We start from the raw sequence: 13,673 nt of genomic DNA, 5'->3' as shown, positions 1-13,673 counted from the left end.
GTGATGTGACGCTCACAGCCCTGCCCTGGGAAGATGGGGGTACTTGGAGCCGGGTCAGATGTTGAGGGGATGCAGCCGTGGCCTGGACCCGTTCCGTGCCCAGGGCCGTCACATTAAAAAGGAAGTTAGGGCATTCAGGCTTGAGTGGTTTTAGCGACTACGCCACCTGCGGTGTCTGGTGATGAGCCACCAGCGCTGCTAGCAGTCCTCTGAGGCCGGGTGTTGTGGCAGCTTGCGATGGTATAACTCCCCACAGGCGGAGCTGTGCCTCAGGGCAGATGGGACAGGAGGATGGGGGGAGTAGTCCTGGTCACCTAGGCGCAGTGTGGTACAGTGTGTAATAAAGAGTCCGGAGGCCATAGGGATAGTCTTCCAGGGTTTTTTTACTCACAGTTCTTTTAGCTCAGCCGCAAGGCTTCTCCCTGCTCCTCATGGATCACTGCGGCCACCAGGGATGAGGGCTCAGCGCACCCAGGTGCTTCAGGTGCCTGGATCAGGACCCTCAGAGTGTTCCTAACAGTCCCCTTTGAACCTCTCCTGTCCGTGTGTGTGCAAAGGCTGGGTCTCCCTCTGGACTATGTACATATATAGGGTAAGGCGGCAATTCCGTTCCGCCCGTCACCCGACGGGATCCACTGTAGCCTACCGGGCTTCTCTGACAGAGACATGAAGTGGCAAAGTCAGATGTCGGGGGCCGGTACCCCTCTTGCAGCAGGAGTCCCTCTGGCAGGGCCAGAATGGAGAGTACAGGTGGCGTACGCCGCTCCGTCCGTGCTCCCTGGGATCCTTTTGCTTGTGGAGCTGTCACTATAGCTCCCGACCTTCTTACGCAAGGGAACTTGACCGGGATAGAGACACTGTTAACTCATACCCGCTCCTCGTGTCAAGGTCAGAGCACGAGGACCGGGCATCTTCAGCACACTGCAGGCTCCTACACAAGGCCACTGTCAGCTGCAAAGACCACAATCAAAGAACGGAGCCAAGAACCTTGTACTTAAGATGGCTGGCCATTATATCTAAAACTATGTGTGCAAACTAAAAGTGTGTTCTACACCCTCCACCCACTACATGGTTCCCCTAACTTTTGGTTCCCCCCACTCGTGATCCAGCTGAGGCAGCACTATGGTGCATACTTGCCCCCCATAGGTCAGGAGTGTGTAGTGTTGGATGCAAGACAGGGTCCTGATTAGTACACCTTCCTTACCTGGGTGAGGAAACACTACACCTGCTGACAGGCTGCAGTATCCCCCCTTGTGGCGACCGAACCCTCAGGGGCGCCACATATGGAGGACTATGTGGGGTCATTATTCTGTATGGAGGACTATGTAGGGACCATTATTATGTATGGAGGACTATGAGGGGCCATTATTCTGTATGGAGAACTATGTGGGCCCATTATTCTGTATGGAGGACTATATGGGCCTATTATTCTGTATGGAGGACTATGTGGGACCATTATTCTGCATAGAGGACTATGTGGTGCCCATAATACTGTATGTAGGGCTATGTGGGGCCCATTATTCTGTATGGATGACTATGTGGGGCCTATTATTCTGTATGGAGGACTATGTTGGGACCATTATTCTGCATAGAGGACTATGTGGTGCCCATAATAATGTATGTAGGGATATGTGGGGCCCATTGTACTGTATGGAGGACTATGTGGGACAAATTATTCTGTATGGAGAACTATGTGGGTCCATTATTCTGTATGGAGGACTATGTGGGGCCCATTATTCTGCATAGAGGACTATGTGGCGCCCATAATACTGTATGTATGGCTATGTGGGTCCCATTATTTTGCATGGAGGGCTATGCGGGGCCCATTATTCTGTATGGAGGACTATGTTGGGCCCATTATTCTGCATGGAGGACTATGTGAGGCCCAATATTCTGTAAGGAGAGCTGTGTAGTGCCCATAATACTGTATGGAGGACTATGTGGGGCCCATTATTCTGTATGGAGGGCTATGTAAGGCCCATTATTCTATATGGAGGCCTATGTGGGGCCATTATTCTGTATGGAAGACTATGTGGTGCCCATAATACTGTATGGAGAACTATGTGGGGCCCATTATTCTGTATGAAGGACTTTGTGGGGCCCATTACACTGCATACTGGTTGGCCCGCGACTTTGTCCAAGTTTTTAATTTTGGCCCTCTGTGTGTTGGAGTTTGACATCCCTGCGATAGAGAGAATGAGAGATCTTCTTAATGCCTGATCAGTAATTATAGAAGATGTGCAATATTTAAGAAATCCTACAAACATTCCCTGTTGATAAAGTATTGAGGACTGGAGTTGAGAAAGAATGTACTTCATTACTATAAAAAGGTCACACTTGCTGGCGGAACTTTGGCCCTGATGTAAAAACTGCAACAAGATCCCCTCCTCATTATAAAGCAGCTTGTTATGGTAGAGTAGCAGCTCATTCTGGAAAATAAGTAACAAACTAAAAACTGCAATTGACCCTGCCAATTCCTGTACAGACTACAGATCCTGACCAGCAGTCCCTCAAGGTTCCTCCGTGAGCCGAGATAGCCCTAACCACAGACTAGAAGATGGCAGCTCAGACCTATGCTGCCTGAAAGACAGCAGTGCTTCACGTTCCTCCTAAAGGACCGGAGGGCAGGGCAGAGTGTAAATTACCTACAAAAGGGAAAGTGTGCTGAAAAAAAGAAAGATCTCAGAGTGATTAAAATAAAGTATAAAGTACATATAGTTAGAAAATATGCCGTCTTCTTCCTAAAAAGAAACAGAAGCTAGGTGCAGAGTAAAGAACAGAAACAGCAAAAAGATAAACCCTTGTTGGAATTTCACTGACTGGCTTTAAGCTACAGTAGAATGGCTGAATATCCACAAGAAAAGATCACCAGCAGGAATGCCAGCAAGGGGACATAATATAAAGCCGCACCCGAAAGGTGATAGAGCAGACAAATGAAGACATCTGTGTTATGCTAAACAGACTGCAGCCAGGATAACAGAACCTAAACACCCGGAGAAAAGGTGTATCTGATGAGGCTCGGCAGACAGAGAAGCTGACCACAAAACACTGGCTCAAGGGTTCAAACCCAGAAGCATAACACAGCTACACTTAGGGTCCACCAGGACACGTATTGTTATATCTCACATTCAATTTTTAAATAAAAAAGGTTTTTTTGAACGTTGGTCATGCCAAAATTAATTCTAAAAATACTCTTCACAACTGCTTGACGCATGCTTTATTCTAACGTGGAAAAAAATAACTTGGGGGAAATTTGACATAAAAATTAAATGAAAGCAAAGAAAAACTACATATATACAAAATCAGCCCCAAATAACACACAAAAGCCTGCAATTTTTTAACACTTTTTTTTACTTGGATTCGCCGAAAAACTATGTGAACATACGGTTGTGCAGTTTTGGAATGAAAGTCTGCAGTCACTGTATGTAATAGCAGACTTGTGAATCCTCCCAGCACAAACAGGGAGCGCTATCTGGATTCTCCGGTGCCATCACCATAGGATAGGAACCAACCCACCCTAAAAGGAACATTTTCTCTTCTGGTCCCAAGTGTCGATAAGACTGGATCAACATTCAATACTCTATAAAGCCCTTTCATTCTGAAAATCATTGATGATCTGAGGCCACAGACTTTCACACATTTATCTATGATATTAGGAGAAAACTTTTACTGGATTTTGCCATTAAGTAAATATTTTCTTTTTCACGTAGGTGCTATACTGGCTACACAAATGATAAAAAAGCTGGCCAGGCATCGGCTAAAGATGTGTATGTGGTGGCCTCCTTAGCCTAAGAAGTGAATATTGTATATTAAAGGGTTTTGTAGGAATAAGAAAAAAAAAGAAATAACTAAAGAAAATGTCATTATAAATTAATTTCTAAAGATCTTTAACTAGCAAATTACCTCTCTAAACAAAGTGTGATCAGTGAAATACTTTAAAATGACTGAAATCTGCTGTTGTGACCTGTAGATAGTTTGATAGCACATGGTACAATGAACTCCAGGTCACAGCAGCGGAGCCTCCTACTGCACATGCTCACAGGCACCAATCCTATTAATGTCTCCTACTGCACATGCTCACAGGCACCGATCCTATTAACGTCTCCTACTGCACATGCTCACAGGCACCGATCCTATTAACGTCTCCTACTGCACATGCTCACAGGCACCGATCCTATTAACGTCTCCTACTGCACATGCTCACAGGCACCGATCCTATTAACGCCTCCTACTGCACATGCTCACAGGCACCGATCCTATTAACATCTCCTACTGCACATGCTCACAGGCATCGATCCTATTAATATTCTAGGACAGGTCTCTGACAGTCTAACAAAGCAGAGGCCATTAAAATGTACTGCACTGACTACCTTCCTGGATAAAACAAGCATAATTGCTAATAAATGTTATTTAGTAATTTATTTATAATGACATTTCCTTTAGTTATTTTTTTTCTACTCCCGGAGTACCTCTTTAATAAGTGACATACTTTATTCCAACAGGAAGTAAGAGGGAGTCTGGTGGTGGTTTTCTGTTGTTTATGGGAGAAATAACTTTCAGCCATGACCTCCTCTCTGTGTATTTTGAAGTTTTCAGCTTATTGTTCTATGACAACCAAAAAGTATGAAAATTGGAAACGTGCACACATTAGTAGCTGGCAATGCACTTACTGCAATATCCCCTTCCTCTAGTCTCATTCCGGCCAGAGATGCTGTAAAGAGCACAGAGTGTTAGTGCAATAGTGCGACCACTAGATGCATATTAATTCAGTGAGCAATAACTGCAGCTTTCATATTCACAAAAACATGGCTTTATGGATCTAACCCAATAAGGGAACATTTTCTTCCTAAACGTGGTAGTGACGGGCAATTCTGACTCAAAGATAAGACGAAGGCTTTATCTGTTTTGCTGCTTTCTTGTCCTATGATGCGGCGGACAGATTTCAGGATGTAGCACTGGGACCATATTCCCATTATTTGGCACAGGACTGTTCAGTTTTAAATAGAACCCGTCCTCCCGATTTTGCATGTTAAAGTAAAGACATGGCCAAAACGGAGCATCCTGGGAGTTCTTTAATCTGCATTTGAAGTTTGGGTGTAATAAGCTTTTGATGCATAGGGGCATGAATGTGGGTAGGGTCCTTGGCTCTGCCCAGGCCTCTATGCCTGCCTCTAGTGTATGCATCTACCTCCTTTTTCAATGTTTGCAGCGGCGCCATCTTGGCCACGGGTGGCTCTTGAGCAGATTCATCTGCCAGCAGTCTTCAGTAAAATGACGCCGGTGGCGCAGCATGTGCAGACTGACCTCCCAGTGGCCTTCAGTAAAATGGTGTCGGTGGCGCAGCATGTGCAGACTGACCTTACAGCGGCCTTCAGTAAAATGATACCGGTGGCGGAATGCCACGCAAGGTGTAGGAAAGAGTAAGTGCAACACAAAGGGAAGGGGGAAAAGGGGACCCAGACTCTAGGGAAAGGGGGTAGTGGAGACCTCCTAGGCTGACCTTATATCACCCTGTCTGCCCTAAACGTCCCTATATTGGTTAAGCACTAATCGCCGCACAGGAACCTCACCCTGTCTTTCCCTGGCATTTGGCCCTGGCTAGGGAAGGGAGGGGATGAGCGCTAGTCGATCCCCACTGAAAACTAAAGACAACAAGGGGGAACAAACAAGGGAAGAGAGCTTAGCTTTAGTCTATTTTAGAGGGCTGAACACATGTCCTCTTAGCACCAGAGAGGAAGAAGTACTGCACTTGCCTCAAGCCTTTACAGGGGGTCATGTGAGTATCGCGGGCCCCACCCTCTAGCAAACAGCAGGTATTTATACACCCTGGCCAGGGTGTTAATTAGCGGGAGGAAGGTAGCTGCTTTGTCCTAGAGAGACAGCTTCTAAGAAGGTATCTGTAATGCCAAACGAAGAGATCTCCTGCAACCAACTGCAGGGCGACTGTCGGTCACTTCTGACACACCCGTCACATGGTGCATGTGCAGACTGACCTCCCAGCAGCTTTCAGTAAAATAATACCGGTGGTGGTGTACGCACAGACTGACCTCCCAGCGGTTTTCAGTAAAATGGCACCGATGGCGCAGCATGTGCAGACTGATCTCCCGGCTGTCTTCATTAAGATGGTGCCGGTGGCGGTGCACGTGCAGACTGACCTCCCAGCAGGTTTCAGTAAAATAGTTCCGGTGGCACAGCATGTGTAGACTGACCTGACGGTCTTCAGTAAAATGGTGGTCAATGGTGAACTGAGATCTAAATCTGTGCATGTGCCGCCACCGGAACTATTTTACTGAAGACTGAAGGGAGATGAATCTGCACAACCCCCACCCGTGGCGAGGATGGTGCAGCGTAAACTTTAAAAAAGGAGGCAGATACAGACACCAGAGGCAAGCAGAGGGGCTGGAGAAAGCCAAAGACACTACCACCTCTATGCACCGAAAGGTTATTACACCCAAACTTCAAATGCTGATTAAAGAACAACCAGGAGGCGGATTTCTTCACTAAAGGCATATATTGAATCTGTATATCAGTGTCTTTATGGCCATGCATTTACTTTAACACGCTAAATAGTAATGGCAGGTTCTCTTTTAGGGCAGGTGGCATTTTTTTCATGGTAGCATCCCATTACCCTCATTAGAGAAAAATTATAGATGCGATTTTCCTTTGATTCTTGCATTGTATGGCCTTTTCAGGCTGGGGTTAAATGGCAAATTTGGTTTCTACACAGGAAGCTCACTCAAAGATTGTTGTATGCCGCTGCTACATCACAGCATAATGCAGGTGAATAGGGTCACATTAAGATCTGCAAAGTACCAAGACCGCAACATGGAAGTCACAAAAAGTCACAAGCAGTTTGTGAAATGCTTAAATCTGCAGTATTTTGCCGGCTGCAACACAACCCCAGTCCCCTGCGTTATACTGCAATGTAGTAGCGGCACAGAGCAATCTCTGATCAGTCAACCTGGGTCACAGATAAAGTCACTGTGTAGCCCCCGCCTAATACAGTAATGGTGCCATAACTCAAAATCTGAACATGGCCTTAAAGTGATATAAGAATGTACATACCTGGATTATCGCCAGTGAATGCAATAACTCTACAGAGAGCACTAAATCCATAGCGTTGGACGTAGTACAAAGACACATTTCCCTGAAGAAGGAAAGGTAAAAATGAAAAGATGTATTGATCTTAAAACTATAATCAACAGGCAACATATGTCGCAAACATTACATTGAAACTTATCACATTACACACAAAGAAGCAGCAAACCTATGTGCCATGTTAAATTATGTGTGCTACATCTCTTATAGCTCCCATCACTCTGTGCCCTTGGTAGACGTGCACTTTTCCAACATGACAATGATACAAAACACACATCTAAGGCCACTGTTGTATTTCTGAAGAAGAACAGGGTGAAAGTGATTCTGTGGCCAAGTGTCTCCTGATCTGAACCCAATCAAACACCTATGGGGAATTCTGAAGAGAAAAGTTGAGCATCACTGTCCATCCAGTATCCAGGCTCTAAAAGAGCTCATTCTTGAAGAATGGAAAAAGACAGATGTTATAGTATGTCGTCAACTTGTTGACTTCATGCCTAGAAGACTTGGTCCTGTCCTTAAAAATCATGGAGGTCATGCAAAATACTAGATTCAGTAGTTTTTCATGTGGGGTGCATTCATTTTTGCATCAACTAATCTGAGTAAAACTGAAGAGTTTACTTTCATGCTATGGGTTAAAAACAATGTTTTTTGAAACTCAGTCTTGTCAAATTTTTGGAAATTTTGTATTCAGTGAGATATTGATTACATTCTTGCTTTTTTAAATGGGGTGTACTTTATGCTGAGAACTGTAGGTCTTTATATAAGCTGTGATAGAGAATGAAAAGAAATGGTTGCAATGATGGACACAACCATTAAAGAATATCTTACTCTCTCCCACAGATATACTTATTGTTTGCCTTGTTTTCTCTGGTGTCAGCAGTTGAATAGCCATTTGCCTTTCATTATTGTCTATTATTTTACTGACAATTGGAAGTAGACACTGATGTGCATTCACAACCACTGAGTAGATCAATTACAGTTAATATGGAGCGGACACAAATCTGCTTAGGTGCCAGATTTCCAGGACTTTACAAAAAAAACAGATCAAGAGACTACTAATGGCCCCATACACATAAAACTAAAGTCAACCAACATTGCCAGAATCAGCCGACAGTCTAATGTGTATGAGGCCCTCCTGACCAGGGGCGTACTGGCCTACCGGAGGATCGGGAAACCCCCGGTGGGCCCAGAGTCCCGATGCCCACGACCCCAAGCCCCGCCCCCTACACCCCCTGGGCCCTGTACAGAGAACAGAGGGCCCTCCCGGTTCGCTAATCATATCTGCAGCACTGCCAATATGATTAGTGATGGGCCCTCTGCAGCAGCAAAGCAGGGAGAGCAGGGAGAGTGCCCCTCTGCCTCCTCTGCGCAGTGCGACACTGCCGGCGCGTGCGCAGGAGGTCAGTCTCAGGGTGATGACGTCATCGCCCTGGGACTGCTTCCTGTGGAAGCTGTGGAGTACGTTGCTCCAGGCAACGGCTGCAGACCTGCATCTCATCTCGACGCGTGAGTATGAAAAGCAGGGATCGGGGGGTGACTTGGAGGACCCCTGGCCGAGGCTGGCAGTAGATACTACAGGGCAATGGGCATGATTATCATCATGCCCATTGCCTAGCATGTCCTGCTGCCAGCCTCTGGTTACTGGTACTATGCCTAGCAGCATGTACTACCACCAGGGGCTGGCAGGACATGCTGGGTGGGCATGATAGTACCAAAGAGGCTGGCAGGACATACTAGGCATGAATCATGCCTGCCTAGTATGTCTTGCCAGCCTCTGTGGTACTATCCTGCCCACCCGGCATGTTCTGCCAGCCACTGGTGGTGTGGTAGTCAGGGCCGGCGTCAGCACCCGGGCAAGTGCCGGGGCCCTGAGCAGGCGGGGGGCCCACTCGCCGTCAGGCTCCCCGCCGGGCTATGGGTGGAGAAGAGCGGTGCCAGCGCCCACCCTTCTCCCCCGCTTGCTCAGGGCCCCGACAGCCGGATACTTACCTCTCCTCGTGCCTCCGCAGATCCGCTGTCTTCCTGCTGTGCACTCCCTGTGACGTCTCAGGTCAGAGGGTGCTGTGACGTATTTACACCGCGCCCTCCCCTGAGCCGTCACAGGCAGCGCAGAGCGGGAAGACGCCGGCGACGCTGGAGTACAGACCTGAGCAGGGGCAGCAGGTGAGGAGGAGGGAGGTGAGTATTTGATTTTTTTTTTTTTTAATGTATGGAGGCATGGGGCATTATATGGGAAGTGACAGCCTGCATGGGGCATTATATGGGGGGGTAACAGCCTGCATGGGGCATTATATGGGGGAGGTGACATCCTGCAAGGGGCATTATATGGGGGAGGTGACATCCTGCATGGGGCATTATATGGTGGGGTGACATCCTGCATGGGGCATTTTAAAGAGGGGGTGACCTCTTGCATTGGCCATTTTAAAGAGGGGGGGTGACATACTGCATTGGGCATTTTAAAGAGAGGGGGGTGACATCCTGCATTGGGCATTTTAAAGAGAGGGGGGTGACATCCTGCATTGGGCATTATAAAGAGGGGGGGTGACATCCTGCATTGGGCATTATAAAGAGGGGGGTGACATCCTGCATTGGGCATTTTAAAGAGAGGGGGGTGATATCCTGCATGGGGCATTATAAAGAGAGGGGGGTGACATCCTGCATGGGGTATTATATGGGGGATGGAAGGGACATCCTGCATGGGCATTATATGGGGGGGAAGTGACATCCTGCATGGGGCATTATATGGGGGGAAGTGAAATCCTGCATCGGGCATTATATGGGGGGGAAGTGACATCCTGCATGGGGCATTATATGGGGGGGGAATGGGACATCCTGCATGGGGCATTATATGGGGGAAGTGACATCCTACATGGGGCATTATATGGGGGGGGACAACCTACATGGGGCATTATAAGGGGGGGGTGACATCCTGCATGGGGCATTATAAGGGGGGGTGCCATCCTGCATGGGGCATTATATGGGGGGGTGACATCCTGCATGGGGCATTATATGGGGGGGAAGGGACATCCTACATGGGGCATTATAAGGGGGGGTGACATCCTGCATGGGGCATTATATGGGGGGGAAAAGTGACATCCTGCATGGGGCATTATATAGGGGGGGGGGTGGCATCCTGCATGGGGCATTATATGTGGGGGGGGAGTGATATCCTGCATGGGGCATTATATGGGGGGAGTGACATCTTGCATGGGGCATTATATGAGGGGTGACATTCTGCATGGGGCATTATATGGGGGGGAAAGGGACATCCTGCATAGGGCATTATATGGGAGGGAAGTGGCATCCTCCAAGGGGAATTATATGGGGGATGACATCCTGCATGGGGCATTATAAGGGGGAACAGCCTGCATGGGGCATTATAAGGGGGGGGGCAGCCTACAAACAGCATTATGTGGGGGGAACAGCCTGCATGGAGCTTTATATGGGGGCCAGTATCCTGTATGGAGCATTTTATGGGGGCCAGTATACTGTGGGGAGCGTTATATGGGGGCCAGTATCCTGTATGGAGCCTTATATGGGGACCAGTATCCTGTATGGAACATTTTTTGGGGGGCCAGTATACTGTGTGGAGCGATTCGCCGGTTTCTGAGCTATTGTAGAATTTACAATAGATATCACTCATGTAATGTAAGAAGTGAAATCTTTGCATTGTACTATACTTCTATTTCTCTGCAGTATCTGTGCATCATGAATCGTGGTATGTGTTAAAAGGGGCCCACTGAGACTCTTTCGCCCGGGGCCCAGAAAAAACTGGAGCCGGCCCTTTGTAGTACTATCAGCTAGTACTACTACCACCAGTAGCTGGCTGGCAGGACATGCCGGGTGGGCATGATAGTACCACAGAGGCTGGCAAGACATACAAGGCATGAATCATGCCTAGTATGTCCTGCCAGCCTCTGTGGTACTATCATGCCGGCGGCTGGAGGCCAGCTGATCACTTCTCTGACAACTGTGTTCTAGTGTCATTCTGTGCCTGCTCATCTCTGTCAGCAGGCATATTTGTCTGATGGCAAAGATGTAGCAGAGCTGGAGACAGAAGATTCGTGGATTACGTCAGAGCAAGGATTTTGTTTTTTATTAAAGATGGAGTCCCTACATGTGTTTTGTGTTTTATTTTTATTAAAAAAAATTTCTGTGTTGTGTTTTTTTTTCTGTTTACTAGAAATTCATGGTGGCCATGTCTAGTTTGGCGTGACGCCATGAATTTCAGGCTTAGTGCCAGCTGATAATACAAAGCTGGTACTAACCCCATTATTGCCCAGCGTGCCACCCCCCACCAGGGCTGCGGGCTGCCGTTTTCAGCGTGGGGGGCCCAGAATGCTTGGGCCTTACCATGCTGCGAATCCCAGCCCCCAGCTGCGACTGGCGATCAAAATATGGCGGGAGCCCACATGTTTTTTTTTTGTTAGTTTTTTAAATAATTAGAAAAAAAACATTGGGCTTTCCTGACTTTTGAGGTAAAACCAGGCAGCTGGAGGTGGCAGCCCATAGCTGTCTGCTTTATCTGCGCTGAGAATCAAAAATTCTGCAGGGTGCTATGTCATTTTTGTTTTATTATTTATTTATTTTCACACTTCTATATGTGTGACAGTCCCAACAGCCAATCACAGACGCTGACACAGAAAAAGCAGCCCATACATAGTACCATACTAGAATGTATGGGCTAATTGTACATTACTCAAACAGCCAAACACAGACGCCCATCCTCTTTGACAGCATCTGCGATTGGCTGTTGGGTCTGTCACATATAGAAGTGTGAAAAGAAATTTTTAAAAACGATGTAGCACTCCGCAGAATTTTTGATTCTCACCGCAGATAAAGCAGACAGCTACGTACTGCCACCCCCAGCAGCCTGGCTTTACCTTGGCTGGCGATCAAAAGACAGAAAAGCCGAATATTTTTTTTAACCCCTTCAGGACCCAGCCTATTTTGACCCTAAAGACCTTGGCATTTTTGTCAATTCTGACCAGTGTCCCTTTACGAAGTAAAAACTCTGGAACACTTCAACGGATCCTAGCGATTCTGAGACTGTTTTTTCGTGACATATTGGGCTTCATGTTAATATTAAATTTAGGTCGATAATATTTGCGTTTATTTGTGAAAAAATCAGAAATATGGGAAAAAATTTGAAAATTTTGCAATTTTCAAATTTTGAATTTTTATTCTACTAAACCAGAGAGTGATGTGACACAAAATAGTTAATAAATAACATTTCCCGCATGTCTACTTTACATCAGCACAATTTTGGAAAAAAAAAAAAAATTTGGTAGGAAGTTTGAAGGGTTCAAAGTTCATCAGCAATTTATCTTTCTTCTAGCAAAATTTACAAAACCATTTTTTTAGTGAACACATGACATTTGAAGTCCCTTTGAGGGGTCTGTATGACAGAAAACACCCAAAAGTGACACCATTCCAAAAACTGCACCCCTCAAGCTACTCAAAACTACATTCAAGAAGATTATTAACCCTTCAGGTGCATCACAGGAACTAAAGCCACATGGAAGAAAAAAATGAACATTTTTATTTTTCTAACAAAAATTTTCTTTTAGCCTAAATTTTTTAATTTTCTCATGGGTAACAGAATAAAATACATCCTAAAATTTGTTGGTCAATTTCTCCTGAGTACATTGATACCTCATATGTGGTCATAATCCACTGTTTGGGCACACGGCAGGGCTCAGAAGGGAAGGAGCGCCATTTTACTTTTTGAATGGAAAATTAGCTCCAAAAGTCAAATTGCGCTCCTTCTCTTCTGAGCCCTGCCATGCGCCCAAACAGTGGTTTATGACCACATATGAGGCATCAGTGTACTCAGGAGAAATTGACCAACACATTTTAGGATGCATTTTATCCTGTTACCCATGTGAAAATTAAAAAATTTAGGCTAAAAGAAAATTTTTGTGAAAAAAAAAGTACTTTTTTGTTTTCATAGATCATTTTGTGAAGCACCTGGGGGTTCCAAGTGCTCACTATGCATCTAGATAGGTGCCTTGGGGGGTCTAGTTTCCAAAATGGGGTCACTTGTGGGGGAGCTCCACTTTTTAGGCACATTAGGGGCTCTCCAAATGCAACATGGTGTCCGCTAACAATTTGAGCCGATTTTCCATTCAATTTGTTTGCGGACACCATGTCGCGTTTGGAGAGCCGCTGTGTGCCCAAACATTGGAGCTCACCTACAAGTGACCCCATTTTGGAAACTAGACCCCCCAAGGCACCTATCTAGATGCATAGTGAGCACTTGGAACCAGCAGATCCTTCACAAATTAATCCGTAAAAATCAAAGAAGTGTTTTTTTCTCCACTTTTTCATTTTTATGAATCAATTTGTGAAGCACCTGGGGGTTCCAAGTGCTCACTATGCATCTAGATAGGTGCCTTGGGGGGTCTAGTTTCCAAAATGGGGTCACTTGTGGGGGAACTCCAATGTTTGGGCACACAGCGGCTCTCCAAAAGCAACATGGTGTCCGCTAACAAATTGTCGACTCAAATTGTTAGAAGACATCATGTTGCGTTTGGAGAGCCGCTGTGTGCCCAAACATTGGAGCTCCCCCACAA

The 13,673-nt window shown here is 46.3% G+C and overlaps 1 protein-coding gene across 4 annotated transcripts in view; it reads right to left on the bottom strand.

Moving 5' to 3' along the window:
- Positions 1-13,673, bottom strand: part of XYLB (xylulokinase) — a 452,351-nt gene that overhangs the window by 202,554 nt on the left and 236,124 nt on the right. For all 4 annotated transcript variants that reach the window (XM_073677727.1, XM_073677730.1, XM_073677731.1 and 1 more), the window contains 2 exons: positions 7,066-7,147; positions 4,671-4,711 (listed from right to left, as the gene is read on the bottom strand). In XM_073677727.1, the coding sequence (XP_073533828.1) occupies positions 4,671-4,711; positions 7,066-7,147 (123 nt within the window). The remainder of the gene's footprint in view (positions 1-4,670; positions 4,712-7,065; positions 7,148-13,673) is intronic.

The sequence above is a fragment of the Phyllobates terribilis genome, unplaced genomic scaffold, assembly GCF_046119375.1.
Source record: "Phyllobates terribilis strain yellow unplaced genomic scaffold, ASM4611937v1 Scaffold_4__5_contigs__length_816908805, whole genome shotgun sequence".
Taxonomy (NCBI): domain Eukaryota; kingdom Metazoa; phylum Chordata; class Amphibia; order Anura; family Dendrobatidae; genus Phyllobates; species Phyllobates terribilis.
This window is presented reverse-complemented; position numbering and strand designations above follow the sequence as displayed.